Source organism: Passer montanus, unplaced genomic scaffold (genome assembly GCF_014805655.1).
Source record: "Passer montanus isolate IOZ18808 unplaced genomic scaffold, ASM1480565v1 scaffold6, whole genome shotgun sequence".
Classification (NCBI taxonomy): Eukaryota; Metazoa; Chordata; class Aves; order Passeriformes; family Passeridae; genus Passer; species Passer montanus.
Window position 1 is genome coordinate 7,385,694 of NW_024371037.1, and position 16,475 is coordinate 7,402,168.

General features: G+C 42.8%; 1 protein-coding gene across 1 annotated transcript; it reads right to left on the bottom strand.

Moving 5' to 3' along the window:
* Positions 1 to 992: 992 nt before the first annotated feature.
* Positions 993 to 15,900, bottom strand: WNT16 (Wnt family member 16). Its single transcript, XM_039726762.1, has 4 exons — positions 15,497 to 15,900; positions 15,159 to 15,406; positions 13,062 to 13,348; positions 993 to 6,570 (listed from the first exon to the last, which is right to left on the bottom strand). The coding sequence occupies exons 1-4, from the start codon at positions 15,751 to 15,753 to the stop codon at positions 6,106 to 6,108; spliced, it is 1,257 nt and encodes a 418-aa protein (XP_039582696.1). The 5' UTR covers positions 15,754 to 15,900; the 3' UTR covers positions 993 to 6,105.
* Positions 15,901 to 16,475: the final 575 nt, after the last annotated feature.

Genomic DNA, 16,475 nt, shown 5'->3' on the forward strand with positions numbered 1-16,475 from the left:
AGTCTGCCTTCTAATGAGAGTTGTTTCAGGGTACACAGCTGTGCACCTCACTACCTACAGTACTTCTCATGAGCTGAGGCAATCTCTTCTTCAGTGCAATGTCAGAGAGCAGCATGTCTTGGGTTATGCAGTGTGTGACTTGTAAACTTAACTGACAATGTTTCCTTCATCCTTTTTTTAATGGGAAAAAAGGACCAAGTTTAAGTGGCCTTATTCTTTAGCTTATATCAGCTTCTATCAGAGCTGTGTGAAGACCTTGCTTTCTTTCTAAACTTTTATTTCTTTTAAGTAGGGCCAGCTTGAACTTTTCCTGAAATTAAATTATACCATACTAACTGACCATGTCTATATTCACAAATTTAGGGCTGACACAGAACTGGCTGTAATCTCCTGGAGTTTTGTGTTATGAATTCTGGTGTATTCCTCAAAAACTTCAAGCTAGTACTATGGGGCAAAAGCTACAAAGTATTTTTCAGGAACCCACAGTGAGTTTAACAGAGGCATTGAAAATAGTATTATTGTTGATGTTTTCTGAGTCAAATTCTGTGCACTAAAGATTTCAAGCAATATTGAGAATTACCTTGTAAGAAAAATAAATAGTCTCTGATACCAGAGTAAGACTGGATTCTGACTTGTTCTCTGTTTAACTAGCTTTTTAAATAATGTGGGTTTCCCTCAGTATTAATGTGAAATAGCTACAAATGCACCTGACACAGTGCAACTGAGTTTGTTAAATCTTCCAGATTTCCCTGTGTAGGAGAATGTGTTAAAATTGTATGTATTTTTTCATTGAAGTAAAATCCCCTTTTCTAATTGGTTTGAAATTCTGTTTCATTATTTAAGTCTGTAGTGAAAAACTGTGTAATTCCTGGAATTTTCACAGAAATTCAGTTCTGCTGGTGTATATGCCAGTATTGGTTACACTGCTATCCAGAATAATACCAAAATAATTTTGAAGTTACTCAGCAGGGTTTTAAGAGGAAGAAACCCTATTTGGCTGCATTAGTAGTTTCCCTGGATTACATTTGTCTTCATTATTATGCTTTGAAAGCCAGTGAATATTTCATCTTTCTTCAAATTAAAAAGTTAAAATTTCCTCTGCAAAATGGAGAATGTGTGCCTTTATTAGCAATCCAAGTTGAGTAAAGATATCATGATTCTCTTAACCCCTTAAAGTTGTACCTGCAACAAACCTTTTAAACAATATGTTTTAAAACAATGACATGGTAGAATTATTTTTGTTACATCTTAAATAATTTGAATCTTAAAATTTTGATGGAAATCTTCCTTTTACACTCTAAGCCATGTCCTCAAAGCTGTATGGTATCATATTTAATAAGACTTGCCAAATATTTAAAAGTTCTACTGGAGTGGCCATACAAATGGGGTCTCCTTGCTTTTCTCCATCATCATGCTCTATTGACTTGCTGCAAGATCTGGTCCTGTCTTCTCTGCCTTGAGTGAGCAAGTTACAGTATCCTGCTGCTGGGATGAACTCCCTGAAATCAGTGTGACTTTCTGGTAATTGTCTGCATTTCACTTGAGTTGCCAAGCACAAAGATGACTGTTCTGGCCTCTCTCCAGCTGGGGATAGAAATCAGTTTGAAGGTACAGGTGTGTGAATAACTGTGTGTGACAAAGCTCCAGGATCCATATTTTCCTATATGGAAACATAAGTGATGGGAACATTTGTAGCATCTTGCAGACTTGTTGAGAACAGAGCAGCAAGGGAAGGGAAGAGAAAGGTTGTGAGGTACATCAAAAAGTAGAGCTGTGAGAAGAGAGGGGGAAGGACACGAGGTTTCGGCTTAATCTTCACCAAGGAATACCCAGCTGGGATTCAAGGCACCTGAAGATTACTTCATTGTAAACCACAGCTGTCTACTGCTTTACTCTAGTGGTGCTTTATGTGGATTAATAGGAGTCCTAAGAAAGAAACTGAAGGGGCCCTCTGTCTTGATGTACCCTCTGGACCTTTCCTAGTGTCTTTTATGATCCAGCTTTTTTTTTTTTGCCCCCCTCTGGGAAAAGCAGACCCTTTTACAGCCTTAGTTTCCTGATTGCCACTTTGGAAAAAGCTTTATTTTGCTCAACATATTTTGCTTTCTATATGTCTTACTGTGGCACTTAGTTTCCTCAAACATTGAATTGACTGCTAAATGCTTGATGTGTATGTAATGACTCCTGAACTGTTTGGATTTTCTGCAGTCTGAGTGTTTTTAAAGAATAAGTGTATTAATAAAATAAGAGGCCAGCTGAGTAATTTCAAAAGGGGAAATAATACTGCCACCGTAAGTGCTGGCTAACTTTCCTGTGTAAGGATGGGAAGGGCTGCAGTACCTTGCTGACTGACTTGGATCATGGTTAAGGTAGATACTAAGCAACGGACTTTTTATTGATGAAATCCTCTTCAGTTTTAAAGCTGTAAGGCCATAGCCTAGCCTGAATACAAGGGGCCTGTTTAGGAAAATTGTAGAAACGTGTAAGGCTAGATGGGAACTTTGAGGCTGAAGCAGGAAAGTATGAGAACAGCTCTTGACCTGTTCAGTGGTATCATAAGATGTCCGTGGCCCCTGATGCTGTACAAGGGATGCAAGGGACCCTGCTTTTCACCCTCTGAGCAACAGGCCAACAGGACACAAACTCCTGAGCTTCATCCACATCCTGCCCCTGCCTCCCTGGGGGCTGAAAAAGTGAAGAATGGCAGGAGAGAACATGCTCTACTTGTGATGCTTCTTTGCATTTCTGATAATATTAAAGCCACTTTTAGTTCCTCTTTGCTGCCTCTGTAGTTACCCTTTCAAAGTTACAAAGACCCAAGGCATCCTTTGTAGACTCAGGTTAAAACAGATTCCTCAGATATTACTTCCTGTGTTTAACTGTCCATCTAGGTGGCTTGGCTCATGGGCTGTCCCAATCTTCTTACCTGAAAATAATTACTTTTTAGCAAGTTAAAAATGGATGACTCTCCACTTGGGTATCTTTTTACATTCTTCCTTGCCCTATGTTCTCTCCAGAACATGCAAACCAGTTCCTTTAATCTTGTATTCCAGTTGCTATAATCTCTAAATCTGTAATCAGATTTAGATTAGACCCTCAAAAAGATCTGTTCCTTAGGGTGTTGTCCATAGCATGATATAGCTACAGGCTCATTCAAAGACATGAAGAAAGGCACTCCATACTGAGGAGGACTTCATGACTCCTCTTTGAGCTTGATGGATGGCAGTGGAAGAGAGTTGCTATCTTCTGTGGAACATAGCTTGCAGATGTTTTTTCCTACCAAATGCTACAGCAATCTTCTTTAATTATCCTTTTCAGCCTTGAATGTTTCAGCATTTTTTTTTATCAGTACAGAGTCTCAGGTTCCCAGGTCTTTGTAGCTGAATCATCCCATTGAAAAACTTGGTGGATTTCTTGATTTATGTCTTAGTTCTCAGAGATGCCTCAAAAGGTCCTAACCCACCACATATATAACTATACCTTGTGTTAAGTTTTGTAGTATATTAGTTAATAAAATGAACATCATCTGTTTATTATCATTTGAAGTATGCAGATATGAAAACTGTTTCAGGGAATTAGAATATATAGGGAGAGAGGTAGGGATCAGCACAGACCACTGTAATAGTCCAACTACATTGTCCACTGTGTAAAATGCATGGAAATCACTCCATCCTCTGGGAAGTTTCTGATCCCTGGAGGCAGCCAAAGCAGCTGCTTAGTTCTCTTTCTCCTGCTGATCTTGTGATCAATGAACAGGAAAAAAAAACAACGCTAAAACCAAAACAACAAACTACTGAGTTTAAATAATATTTCAAGGTTATTTTAGGTGTCAAAAATTGTACTATCCCAAGTACGGTCTGAGCAGAGAGTATGATACCGTTCTGTCAGGACTTGGTGCTGTTTGTCACCTCCCATCCATGCTACCAATCGGTCCCGTGGCACAGCCTGAGGAGCCTGTGGGTTTATTTTCACTGCTGTAACAACCTGGGACCACAACTCTCTCTTCAGGGTCTTCCACTGTGATAAGTCCTCCCTGTCTAAGTTTTCACAGAGAAGGTGTTGAAACCTCCTGTGACAGTGCCTTACTGGCATGCTGAGCACCCTTCCCCACAGACAGCAGATTTTTTTGTGGTCCCAAGATAATAATTTGGTCAGGCCAGTGGAGGAGATGGACTGGCCACATGTGGAGTAAAAGTCCAAATAGCAGATAATGGACTACATTGTTGCTGAACTGATGTCCCTAAGATAATAAGGCAGTGAAATACCACAACACAGAAGATATTGTTTCTTTCTTCCTGACTTACACATCCAATAAAGAGTGACAGTTCAGAATCTGGTCACCATCTTTCCTGAGAAAATGACTAATGACTAGGAAATGAATTCTTCAAAGTAACTTTGAAAGCCTCAGCCAAACTGTCCCAAGTTTCTAAAAACTGGCTGTTAGTATGGAAGAAGTTAAGGGATTGCAAACCCTTCCAATTTCCCTGGATTTCTGTGGCAATACTTACTGCTGGAGCTGGGATTTCAATGTTTGTAAAATGCATTTAAGAGAATAATAAAAAAGAAAGTATGCAGAATACTAATCAACTGACCATTTAGAAAATCATAGTGTCTTATCAGTGTGTATGAACTGCAATAGTTATAATCACCCTGATGATAAAAAACCCTAACATTTATGCAGTTCTCTGACTAATTTCCCCCAGCATATGCAAACAAAATTCAATTTAAGGCCACTACAATATTAACACATATCTAACCAACAAATCTCAAGGGCTGTAGTCTTATCACATTAGTTGTGGAAACTTTTTACATAACTTGCATAATTTAAATATTTACAAAATATAAACTTTCTTGTCTTATCAAAAATAGTTATTTGCACAATTAAACAACAGTAATCCTTTCACATGATGCTTTTTAAGCCAGGCATTAAATCACTGCATAAAAATAAACAACCTTTCACAGATGTAAAATAAAATTAAGCCAACATATGAAGACAGAGAATGTGTTATCACTAACAGTTTAAATATTTTAGTGGTGTGAGCCAATCCATAAATTATATTGTGCATTGAACTTACTGAGGATGCAACCTAATGAAAAATTCTAGCTGCTGATTCTATAAAGAAAATCTATTTTAAAAAAATCCTTTGCTTTATGGCAGATTCCTTTGGGCTAAATCTCATGTGGTTAATTTTCATAATGATGGTGAACCACCAGTGAGATGGTTGAATGTGGCAGATTATTGCATAGAATTCAAGAGTGGGGTGCCTACCAGCTGACTCGCAAAATGTGTGCTCAGATAGTCAGAAAATGCCTGCAGAGGGTTTTATTTCCTTCAAACTGCATTTCTGTCCCTTCACAGACCTGTCCCTTGTGGGTTTGAAGGACAACCTGTTAAAAATCCTGAAGTTGCTGTTGGGTGCCTCATTCACATTCACCAAGCTGTGCTCCTGCCTCTCTCCCCTGGGCACAGCTTGGCCCTCCTTTTCCAGGCAGACACTGCTGAGCTCTCTGCAGTCACACACGTTCCTCACTTCCCAATGCTTTTCTGCACATTATGCAGAAGGCAGTTTTCTGAACGGCTGCAAAGCAAATGCTTTGTGGTCAACAGCTGAACTTCCCTATCTTTGTGGGTTTTTCTGAAGTCTGCAGAAATGAACTGTCTAGTGGATCCATCTAGTCCCAGTTTTAAAAGCACAGATATAGACTATGTCTAATGTGTTTTACAAACTCTCTTAACTCTTCAGTCTCTGCCTAATGAGATCTTGAGATTTCTCCACTGTGCCTACCCACCACATGGATCTTCAGGACATTGTGTCTATTAAATACTTGAAAAGTTTAGCATCTGTCTCTGCTCATGGAATAACACGTTCAAATGTGTCATCAGGAGTCCTTTTTGCTGTTCAAGCTGTCCCTGCATGCAGCCTGATGTTTACTCAGCTGTCCTTTCAGTCAAAGCAAGCTTGGACTACCCATTGTCTGGCAGTACCTGTTCCCCCCGCGGCCGATCCCTCTGAAATCCCACACGGTGACAGTGACTGCTGTCCCTGCGGCAGCTGCGTGCACCACACAGGCTGGCTGGTTTGGCCACCTTTCCTGTCCTTCACCTCACTTGCAGGTGTGCACGTCGGTCATGGTCTCGCACCTCCTGCAGCGCACGTAGCAGCACCAGACGAACTTGCACTCGCAGCGCTCCACGTGCCTGACGACGTGCGTGTTGTACCCGCGCCCGCAGCACAGCAGGTTACAGCCCTCGGCTCCCTGCGACGTGCGGTTACATTCTCTTCCCTGCGTTCCAGGGATCCCCAGCTTTTGGTCTTCGACACAGTAATTGGGCGATTTGTTCACATACAGCAGGTCCTCTTTACCAATTGGTATTTTCCTCTGGCTTTTCTCTTTCCTGCGTAGCTTTTTTTTCAGTCTGTCTGATATTTGTATGCTGTTTTCATACTTATCCTTTAAAAACCGGCCAATCTTTTCAAAGGATGACATGGTTTTCCAGCAAGTTTTCACAGCACAGGACCCAGAAACACCATGACAACGGCAATCCACAGACATCAGCTTTGCTACAGCCTGAAAGCAAAGGGAGAACAATATTTGGATGTGGTTTTTCATTCATCACGAATGCTGCCTGACATCAGTAGCACAGAGGTCTCAAAGTATTTAATATTACAGCTGCCACTGCCATTTCTGCAACAGGGAAGTCAGAGCATGTGTTAGGAACCAGGCTTCCAGTCCTGGACCCCCAATATGAGAGGCATGATCTTCAGACTTGCTCTTCATTTGCAGTTTGCAATGGCCATAATGTAGCAATATTGATCACAACAGTGAAAGCTGTGATTTCTGGATGGCTTTTTATTCTAGAGGATCCTAAATACCTCAATGACATTTCCTGCGTTGCTCCTCCTCCTGCTGGAATGCAAAAGGCTCTTATGGGCAAAAGGGTCTAGTGGGGAACAGCAGAAGGGGAAAGCAAGGATAGGGCAGGTCATGGCACCTTCCTATTTTGGAAGACATTGGGGAAGTAAGTGTCCAGTTATGTTGTGTTTTAAGGGTACTCTATAGGTACCATGAAGACCACTAAACATTCACAACCCTGTTTGTAACTAAGGCCACAGGAATGGCTGAAGTCACACAACAGTGCCTGGGCAACCAGTGTGGCTCAGCACCCAAAGCAGCACAGGAGGAGGCACCTCAGGGCAAACTGTTGGAAGAGCAGGAAGATGGCCACATCTCCAAGCTTCACAGAAAGTCTGTCAAAAGACCCACCATGGCTTAGCAGAGGTGTCTTCAGCTCAGGTAATCTGCAGGAAATCTCAGGTGCTTCTCACTTACAGTCTTAAACCCTGCTCTTTTAATTTAGACCTAACTAGTTCTAGTATGAGTTCCTAGTGTTTCCACTTTCATAATGGCTCTTTTTATCACAAATAGGTAATTGCATTCATATTACTTTTATAACTGTCAATGTTTTAGCAAGGTTTCCACAGTTATTGCCAACACTTAAATTGAGTTCTTGCCATCAAGTAAATACTTAAATATGTAGATGAGTACTTTTCCATGCCCATGCAGAAGCAAGGGCTGGGCTGAACAGTAACTGACCAACAATGGGAATCTGAAGCCTGTGTTAAGCTTTTTGTAACATGTTAACAGTTTTGGCTCAGTTTATAGGATATCAAGCCTCAAATAACTGGAATCTGTAAACAAGCAGTAACTTTCTTTATCTCATATCTTTATCTTGAGAATGACTCAAACACTCAGGAGACAATCAATACAATACTTTCTTGTCTAACATCTAATAGTCATAGAATAAAATAATACAATTAGTCTTGTGACAACCCTCACATTGAGGGTTAGAAACTCACATTAGAGTTTGAAAAAGGCACTGAAAACTCACACATGTACAGATGTAGTACCAGATAGCATAATTTTTGGTTTGTTTTCCATCTGCATTAACATACCTTCTGGAGCCATCCTGTAGACTCACAAGGGCCATTGGTTAGTAGTGTGGAAAGCCCATTTTACTAACCTTTCCCCCCATATTTAATTTCCGCAATCAAAACAAATGGGACATTTAACAGTAAGTGTGGATTTTAAAATAATTAAATAGTAAATTTAAAATAGTAAGTTTGTCTTGAAATTCCTCATGCATCAAGGCCATTGCATATTGAAATGAATCCTCTTTGAAGGAACTGCTTTTACCAAAACATGGGGGGAAAAGAGAAATCAACATCCCAACTACATGTTTATTAAATTTCATCCTCACCCTTTGCTCATGCTCAGCCTCCACACATACTATATACTAGCTGCTGTCAGTCTATGTCTTCCTGAAACTGAATTAAAAAAGACAAGAAAAATCTAACATCCTCCTCTGGTTGCCCCTGAGAAAGTAGTTTCATTTGTTCCAGTTCCTAAGTCTTCATTCTGCAGTGAGACCTGATACCTGCAATCCTACCAAGCCCCACTGGCCTCTGCAGGACCAGAAAAAAACTCGAGTACCAGACTCCATATAGGTAGCTCAGGCAGCACAAATGCCATCCTCAAAATTCCAAAACCAGTCAAGGCATGCAGCAAATCAAATGAGCTACTTCTATTCTATGTGCTAAACTGGGACTTTTCATCATACCAGTGACTGTGGTCACTGAAGTTTGGGATGAGTCCAGCATGGTTACTCCATTGCATTGAGGCCCCCTGGCACATTCTGCCCCAAAGGTGTTGACTCAGTCTTGAGCTGGCATTTGCATAAAACTCTATAAACATTTTTTAAAACTCCACATGACCAAAGTGTTTGCTTGGAGTCACATCTTTGGTGAATAAACAGGAACAATTTGTAGGTGGAGGTTACTGTGGAAGCCAAATATGCAAGACATTCACAAGAAACATTATCAAGAAAGAACAGGCATATGTCCTGACCTAGAACAGCCATTAGCCTTTGCAAACTAAACCTGGCAAAGAGGTACTCCAGTACAGGAAATACTTCCACATGCTGTGGGGGCTGCTTTTGCAATTGGAGATTTTTCTGCACTACTGGGAGAAATAAGAATATTGCAACAAGTAAACTCTCACCCATGAGCACACACAGACTCTTTTAGTGGCAAATCAACTGCTAGTTAATACTGGTAGATACTTACCATCTCTTCTACACAGACTAGTTTCTCTTTAATAGACAGACTTGACCTTGCTCATGTCTCAAGGATCTGTCAACAATGAAATCACTGCGTAGTCAGAATATGATTCATTAAGATGTAAGAGTGGTTGAGGCAAATGAGAATTTAAAATACAAGGACAAAAAGTCTATAAGAAGACAGATAACCTAATAAAATGTGAATATAAAATACAATATCAAAAGATAAATTTTACACACAGCTTAAAAATAGAGAGGATTTAATAGCATTTTTCCAGTTTTGAATGATGTTATTTTTGTCAAGTTACTAGAATTTAAAGGTAGTTTTAAATCATATTGTGCTACTAGATTTGTAAGGTTACAGATGTAATCCTCATTTTAGCTGCAGTACAATAAGGTACTTACTGAGGGCAGAAGGATCCAGAAATTGTCAGAGGAAGCTCTGGACATGCCTGCTAGGTGCTGAGGGCCATGTGGGCAAGCAGCCCAGCAGATGACACTCAGAGTCTTTCTCTGAGGATGAATTAAACAAAAGTAGAGGATGACAGAATTTCGAAAGAGGAGCAGAAACTGATGTTGAACTCTTAGACTGATATCAGAATATAAAAATGCAGCATACATTAGCAGTGTATGAATGAGCAGATGAATGAAAAAAATACAAATGTAATTCAGTGTTTTGCTTCCCAGCTGCTAGAATGGGCAAATTTTAAGCCTGGACTCCAATATACTCTAAGTTGCCAGCACAGGGAGGTGACATTTTGCTTTGCCTGATCACAGAACATGCTACTGCATCTCAGTCTGTTATGTGAACTTCAATGAAAAAGCTCCCATAATTGAACACATGGCAAAATTTAGGGATTAGGCATCTTCTGATGGTGCAAGCAAACCTAAGACTGTACCTATAGAGCCAACATGACTTTCAGGTGGGACACAGCTGCAGCACACACCTGTGTCTCAGCAGTGCGCAGTGACTGCAGAGTTACTGGGACCATGACCTCCAGACTGACTACACAACCAGTGTTCCGTTTCACATTTTAGGTTCATATGGTGAATCTGTTCAGTTATTCATGAAATAGTGACAGGATTCTCCGTATGAAACAAAAATCCATGGAAAGCTTTAGAGGAGCACTGTTACAGAGACCTAGTGGATGGATGTGTCATTCTGAGCAAGCTGGGACAGGCTTTCTTAGGTGGGTTATGGAACTGACTGATAGCTTGTGAGAAATGAGCAGTGTGGTGACTGAGCTGGGTCCACCAGCATTGTGGTCAGCCACAAGCCCATCTGAGCAGTTCCGCCTGCCCCTACTGCCACTCAACCTTGGTGGTACAACACGCACAACAAAAGCGCAGGCTCAAGTGATAAACAGGGATGAACACTGCTCTTTTTAAAATTAAACCTGAGAGAAAGATCACTTTTAAACCACCTTCCTTTCACTGACCCAGTGCAATTAACAGAGGGAGCAGCACAGGGTGGAATGTGGCTGGAACAGACAGATGGGGCAGAAAGCAGAGACTGATTTGCAGCAATGAGTGTCAGTGGAATCACAGTTTGCATACTCTAATGCCAGTTAATGCTTAACATGTCCAAGTTAAGCTTTCTGTTTGCAGGCATTGCTGTGAGACAAGGACTGCCAGTACTTGTTTTGTCACAGGAACCAATGCCTGCAATCAAATGTCCCAATTTCTTCATGATTATTCATGAAGACAAGCACATGTCCTCCCAGAGATGCATTACTTAAGAACAGTTCCAAACTTGGTGAGTCTCTTATCAATCTACAAGTATCAGTAAAAACAAACTCTCCAAACAAGTCCCTCATCAAATAAATTTCAACAAGTGGAAGAGTGAGCAGAATTTTTCCAGCAGTAAAATAATAGTAATACAATGATAATGAACCCATAGTCCCTGACTCCCCACATCCTTTTGTATAACGAGCAGAAGAGCCCAACTTACATATGCACACCTAAGCACAATGAAAATTGCTGTGCTAAAGGATGATGAATGTTTATCTTGTAGCAGAACAAGGATGTAATCTGAACCTTCTGAGAGTTGGATTACTGGACAACTCAAAAGACACACAGTTTAAAAAGTTTTATATGTTGATATGATAACTATGAGATGTGGAAGTATAAATTTTTTGTACTGAAATAGGAGAGAAACAAGAGAATTCTGCACATACCAGTTCTGTTACTAACTCCAAACACTCACAGAAGTACTGTCCCTGAAAGACTGCTTTTGCAAGACACCAAACCAGGAACATGAGAGTATTTATTAGAAAAGGCCATAAGATATCAAAACATCCTTCTTGTAAGCCCCAAAACATGAAGGTCAACATTTTCCAGCAACTCCTAGTTAAGATTTGAAAATACAAAAAGGAAAAGTTATGTTAAACTTCAGATAATATTGCTGCTAGAAATCCTAAGTACCAACAATAAATATTCTTTTTCATTCTGGATAGTGATCAAAATATTTGCTTCATCCTACATTTTGCCATTAAATTACAAAATATTCATGCATGGAAGCTGACTATATATATTTCTTCCTTAACTATCTCACTCTACAAACATGATAAACAACTCTTTGCTCTTTCCTTAAGGAAATAACCATATCTTCTGTTATTAACATCTCCTACAACAAGATACCAACCACTTTCCTTGCAGATGATTTAGCTGACTGACATCTAATTAAACTCATAGTAACTGTTCTCAGCTTTTACTTAGGTTTAAAGTTTGCTTCAACTACTTCAGTTACAAAAACTGTCACCTGGAATCATGGAGTGGTTTCGGTTGGAAGGAACCTGAAAGATTTTCTGCTTTTCCAACTACATAGCTTAAATGAAATAACAATTATTACCTGTAAAAATTACTTCAAATTAAAGTAATTTTCAATTATATCACCATGGCTCTTAGGATGGCTTACTATGGCTATTCCTTGTCTATGGCAGATAGGAAAGTTGATTACAGTAAAACCCACTGATGCTGCTTCCAGCGACAGGAAATTTGAGAGTCACAATGGAGTCCATCAATATGTGTAGTCAAAACCAGAGGTTTTCCCTTTCTTTCTTCCCCCCTTTTGTTAAAGCTGTGTCACTGAGCAGAACAGATTTAAAGTATTATGGGCCCAGAGAGAGCCGTTAAGGATGAAATCTCCAAGGTAAAGCAAATAAAGTAATTTTAAAGGAAAAATGACAAAAATCTCTGCTATTCCAGATGAAAGCTCCAAGCACTAGATAATAGGCTCACATCCCCCTGTATAGGCTATTGCTGTCCCCATTTTATTGCTGTCCCTCTGCAGGACAGGAAGGAGAATCCAAAGTCGCACACCCAAACACACAGTTTTCCTCTGCAACCCTGGGTTGGAAGTTCTTTGGACTGAAAAAAGCCATCCAAAATCAGTCTCCTTTCACTTCTTTGATACATGTCCTAACCAACGAGCTACTTTGAAGGTGTCGTTTCTACCCCATGTTTTTAGAGAAAATATTAACTCTTGATTTCCCCTCTGAACAATGTTTAACTTGCACTCTCAGGTATGGACTGCAGACTGCAAGATGAGTAATGAGGCCTTGTGTCCAGCTGGCCTTCTCATTCAGTATTAGAGAGAATTATAAATGCAGGTCATGATAAAAACAGAATAATCAGTGACAAAAATAATATCATATTATGATGATAACAGGACTATTTCAAGTTTGTAACTGAATATCAAATATCTAATTAAGGTAAATTTACTATTTAGCACTGCAGATCTATTACTTATTTTGTGGATCTTATTTTAACATACTGAAATTAGTTGGTTAAAACCAGCTCTGATTGTGAGTTTGTACATGTTTATTTGGTGATGTTACTGCTGCTCTTGCCACTGGTCCCACGAATACCTGCAGCCAAGGCCCCTCCTCCATTGGCTGATGTCATTTTGTCAATGAAGGTGATGGAGCTGAATGACACCCACCTGCCTCCCAGCCTCGTTGTTGTGCAGGTTCATCGCCAACAGCCCACTCCCGCTCTTGCCTGTTGTGTTCTTGAAAGGCACGTCCAGGAACTTTCTGCTGAAGGCCATTCCGTAGTGGATATCGTCAGAGCAGCCGCCCCAGTGCCAGCCCTCGCTGGCCGAGCCGCCGTGCCGCAGGGTGACATCGCAGGAGCACTCAGTCACGTTCCCCGCGCTGCACGAGCGTGTCACCGAGTGCACGAGCCCCGCCGCCGTCACCGCCGCGATGAACGCCGTCTCCTTGGTGCCTGCACAGCAAACGTTATCCATAATCACCTCCTGGCTGGGCTACACGATGATTGTTAAGAGGGAACAGTTACAAGTTTAACGTCATCACAGCTTGGCCCATAGTGTGAACTTGTTCAAAGCAGTGGATGTTCATACCCAAACACGACTTCAGGGCATGGCCTCTTCCTATGGCCATGCTATTAATGATGCTGTTTCTCACTACTGGTACCATGCAATTTTTGGTAACTTCTTTCTAAATCTGATTAGGAATTTTATTTGCAACAGAAATTTTCAAGCCAAATAATAAATAAAGAATCAAACTCCAAACTAACCACATTCCAAACCCCTTACTCTCCACTCTGCTTTTCACTATTCAGGTTGATTTGAAGAAGAAAAGGTCAGTCTAAATCCCAGAGAATCTGTCATGATCCCAGGTTCCTTTGGTACAGGGCCAAAACTTACCTCATGCTAAATTTAGCAAACATTGATGTTCTTCTAATTCACAAAGGTTGCAAAGAGTCCCGAAAGTCTTAAACGAGGCAGAAATCAGCACAAAGATATTTAGGCCATGTGGTTTTCCTAGAACAAGCTGTCCATGGGAGAGAGCAGCATGAAAGGCCTTTACTTGTTAGACTGACTTCTTATGCCTGTCCCATTCTCTGAAGCTTCTGGCACAATGTGGCACCCAGCCACATTTAACACATTACTGTGTTAAGTAAGACATACTCTAAGCAAATTGAATATCATTGAGTGGTCAATACATGTAGTTGAAATTTTACTGAAACGGGCCAATTTTCACTGTTGTGAAAATTATTTATTTCCAGTCTCCAATATTTCTGCTCATGGGCAGGAATATTCTAGTTTGTTCCTCCTGTTTGTATCAGTCTGTGGTTCCAGTGCCATCATAAAAATTTTCCACACTACACACTAGTGAAGCTTTGTGGGTGAACAGTGGCACTCATTTGTGGGTCTTCAGGAACAGTCCTTCCTGTTGAACAGAAGGACTAACACACATATGGCTCCATTTTATTTTTTTACCCTTTCCTTTTTGGAATATGAACCACTTTTTATTCCTCAATTTATGTTTTCATTATTAAAACTTAGGAGTTTTACACTGCTTTAGTACAAAGTGAAGATTGCATGAACACAAAGTGAAGTACCACGATACTAAAAATCACATCCATCACACAATCAATGACCAGGGAACTAAAAAAAAAAAAAAAAAAAAAAGTTGCAGAATCCTTGCAACTTGCAGGAAAGCTTTGGTGCAACATTTGATACAAAAAACTCATCCTTGTTTCAGTGGAAATTCCAGCAATGTCGTAATTATTTTATGCAAAAAAAAAAGCACCTTTGGTTTCACTGTGCTGATAAACATCACATAACTGAGCACATATTATATATTTTAAACAATTTCACATTGTATTTAGTGCCCTGATTAGACATATTTACCTGCAAGTGACCTTCCTGAAATAATATGTCATAAGCCCGCTTATTTAGTAACCACGACACAAGGGGATAAACCCAACATAAGTCTAAGAGTATTTCCATATAGTTGAGTGGATCTACCTACGGGCAGTGTCATCCACGGACGTACTACAGCAAAATTACAAGAAGCAACAACAGCGTTGCAAAGACAAGGGCAGGTTTGGTGCGCTCGGTGCATTTCGTGTGCCTGCGGTACCTCCCGGGACGGCGGCGGGGACCGCCCCGGCTCTGCCCACGGGAAGCACGGACGGTCCCCGCGGGGCTCCTGGCCGCGCACACCCCTTGCCCCGGGGCAGCCCCGGGCCCCGCCGTGCGGGCAGCGGCCCCGGGGCGCTCACTCACCGCTGCTGAGCTGCTGCCCGAAGGCGGCGGGGCCGGCGGCGCCGCGGCGGGCGGCGGGCGGCGAGCGGCAGTCCCAGCGCTCGTGTCGGAACTGGCTGCGGCACTCCTGGAGGCCCAGGCGCGCTCCCTCCCGGATCGCGGGCATCAGCTCCGGCTTCTGCTCGCACAGGTCCTGCTGCCGGCGGCTCAGCGGAGGGCTGGCGCAGCCCGGCTTCTCGGGCCCGCCGGCGGCGGCGATGCCCAGCCACCTGCGGAGGCAGCCGCCCGTCAGCGCCGGGCCCCACGGACACGAGGGGACGGGCTCCGGCAGCGCTCCCACCCCGACCCCCGCTACTCACATCCAGGTGCTGCCGGCGGCGGGGCAGAGGGCGAGCAGCAGCGCTGCCCGCAGCAGGCACGGTCCGAGCGGAGCCCCGCGCCCCATGGCAGCCGCATCCAGCCCCGCCGCGCTGCCCGCGGGGAGCTGCAGCCAGGGCACCCCCTGCTCGGGTTTCTGCCCCTGCAGGGACAGGGCGCAGCTGGCGCGGCGAGCCCGCGCCGTCGGACGGCTCTCCTGGGGAGGCTGGGCTGGCAGGGAGGGCAGGAGGGCACGCATCGGGAGCGCTCGGTTCCCGTCAAGGTGAGAAAGTTGGGATTGATGTTTTCCCCGGCTCCTTCCCCGGCGGTGCCTCCCCGCCCGTGCATTGGCCGCCCGGGGGCCGGGGCGGGCCGGGGCGGGCCGGGCGGGGGCGCGGTGGGGGCTCCGCTGCACGAAGCACGGCTCGGCACGGCTCCGCACGGCCCCGCACGGCTCCGCACTGCTCCGCACGGCTCCGCACGGCCCCGCACGGCCGCGCCTCTGCGGTGCTGCCCATTGGGCTGTGAGGCGCCCAGAGCGGCTGCGAGGGGTCTAGCGGGGTCCGGGAGCGGCAGAGCGGAACTGAGGGCAAAGGCACCCGTAGGTCTGCAGTGATTTAATCCACAGAAATGAGAGCGATGTTGATGCATCATAACATTCCCTACACTTTTTATTCCAATTTTCTAACTCTTTAGCAATGTTAACGAGTCAGCATCAGTATTCATTCGGATAACATTTGTTCATTCCTGTTAACCTCAGTGAGAGTCTTATCAACCGCTGCCTCGATTGCTAGTCCTTAGTTACACATTAAAAGCCAATGAGTCAGCTAGCACCTGATGGAGAGCTGGTGTTGGCACTCTGGACTTTCAAGTCCTCTTTGATCACAATATATTGCTGCTTCCTTCTGTGTAAGCAAAACACCTGCACTAAAAATAATCTGGATAAAATGACAGATCTGTAAAACTTTGATTTGACACAGT

Coding starts and splice junctions, on each gene's coding strand:
- WNT16 (XM_039726762.1), bottom strand. CDS start 15,753: ATGCGTGCCCTCCTGCCCTCCCTGCCAGCCCAGCCTCCCCAGGAGAGC. Junction 15,407..15,496: donor GCCGCCGGCAGCACCTGGAT/GTGAGTAGCGGG, acceptor CTGCCTCCGCAG/GTGGCTGGGCATCGCCGCCG. Junction 6,571..13,061: donor ACAACGAGGCTGGGAGGCAG/GTGGGTGTCATT, acceptor CTTTGCTTTCAG/GCTGTAGCAAAGCTGATGTC.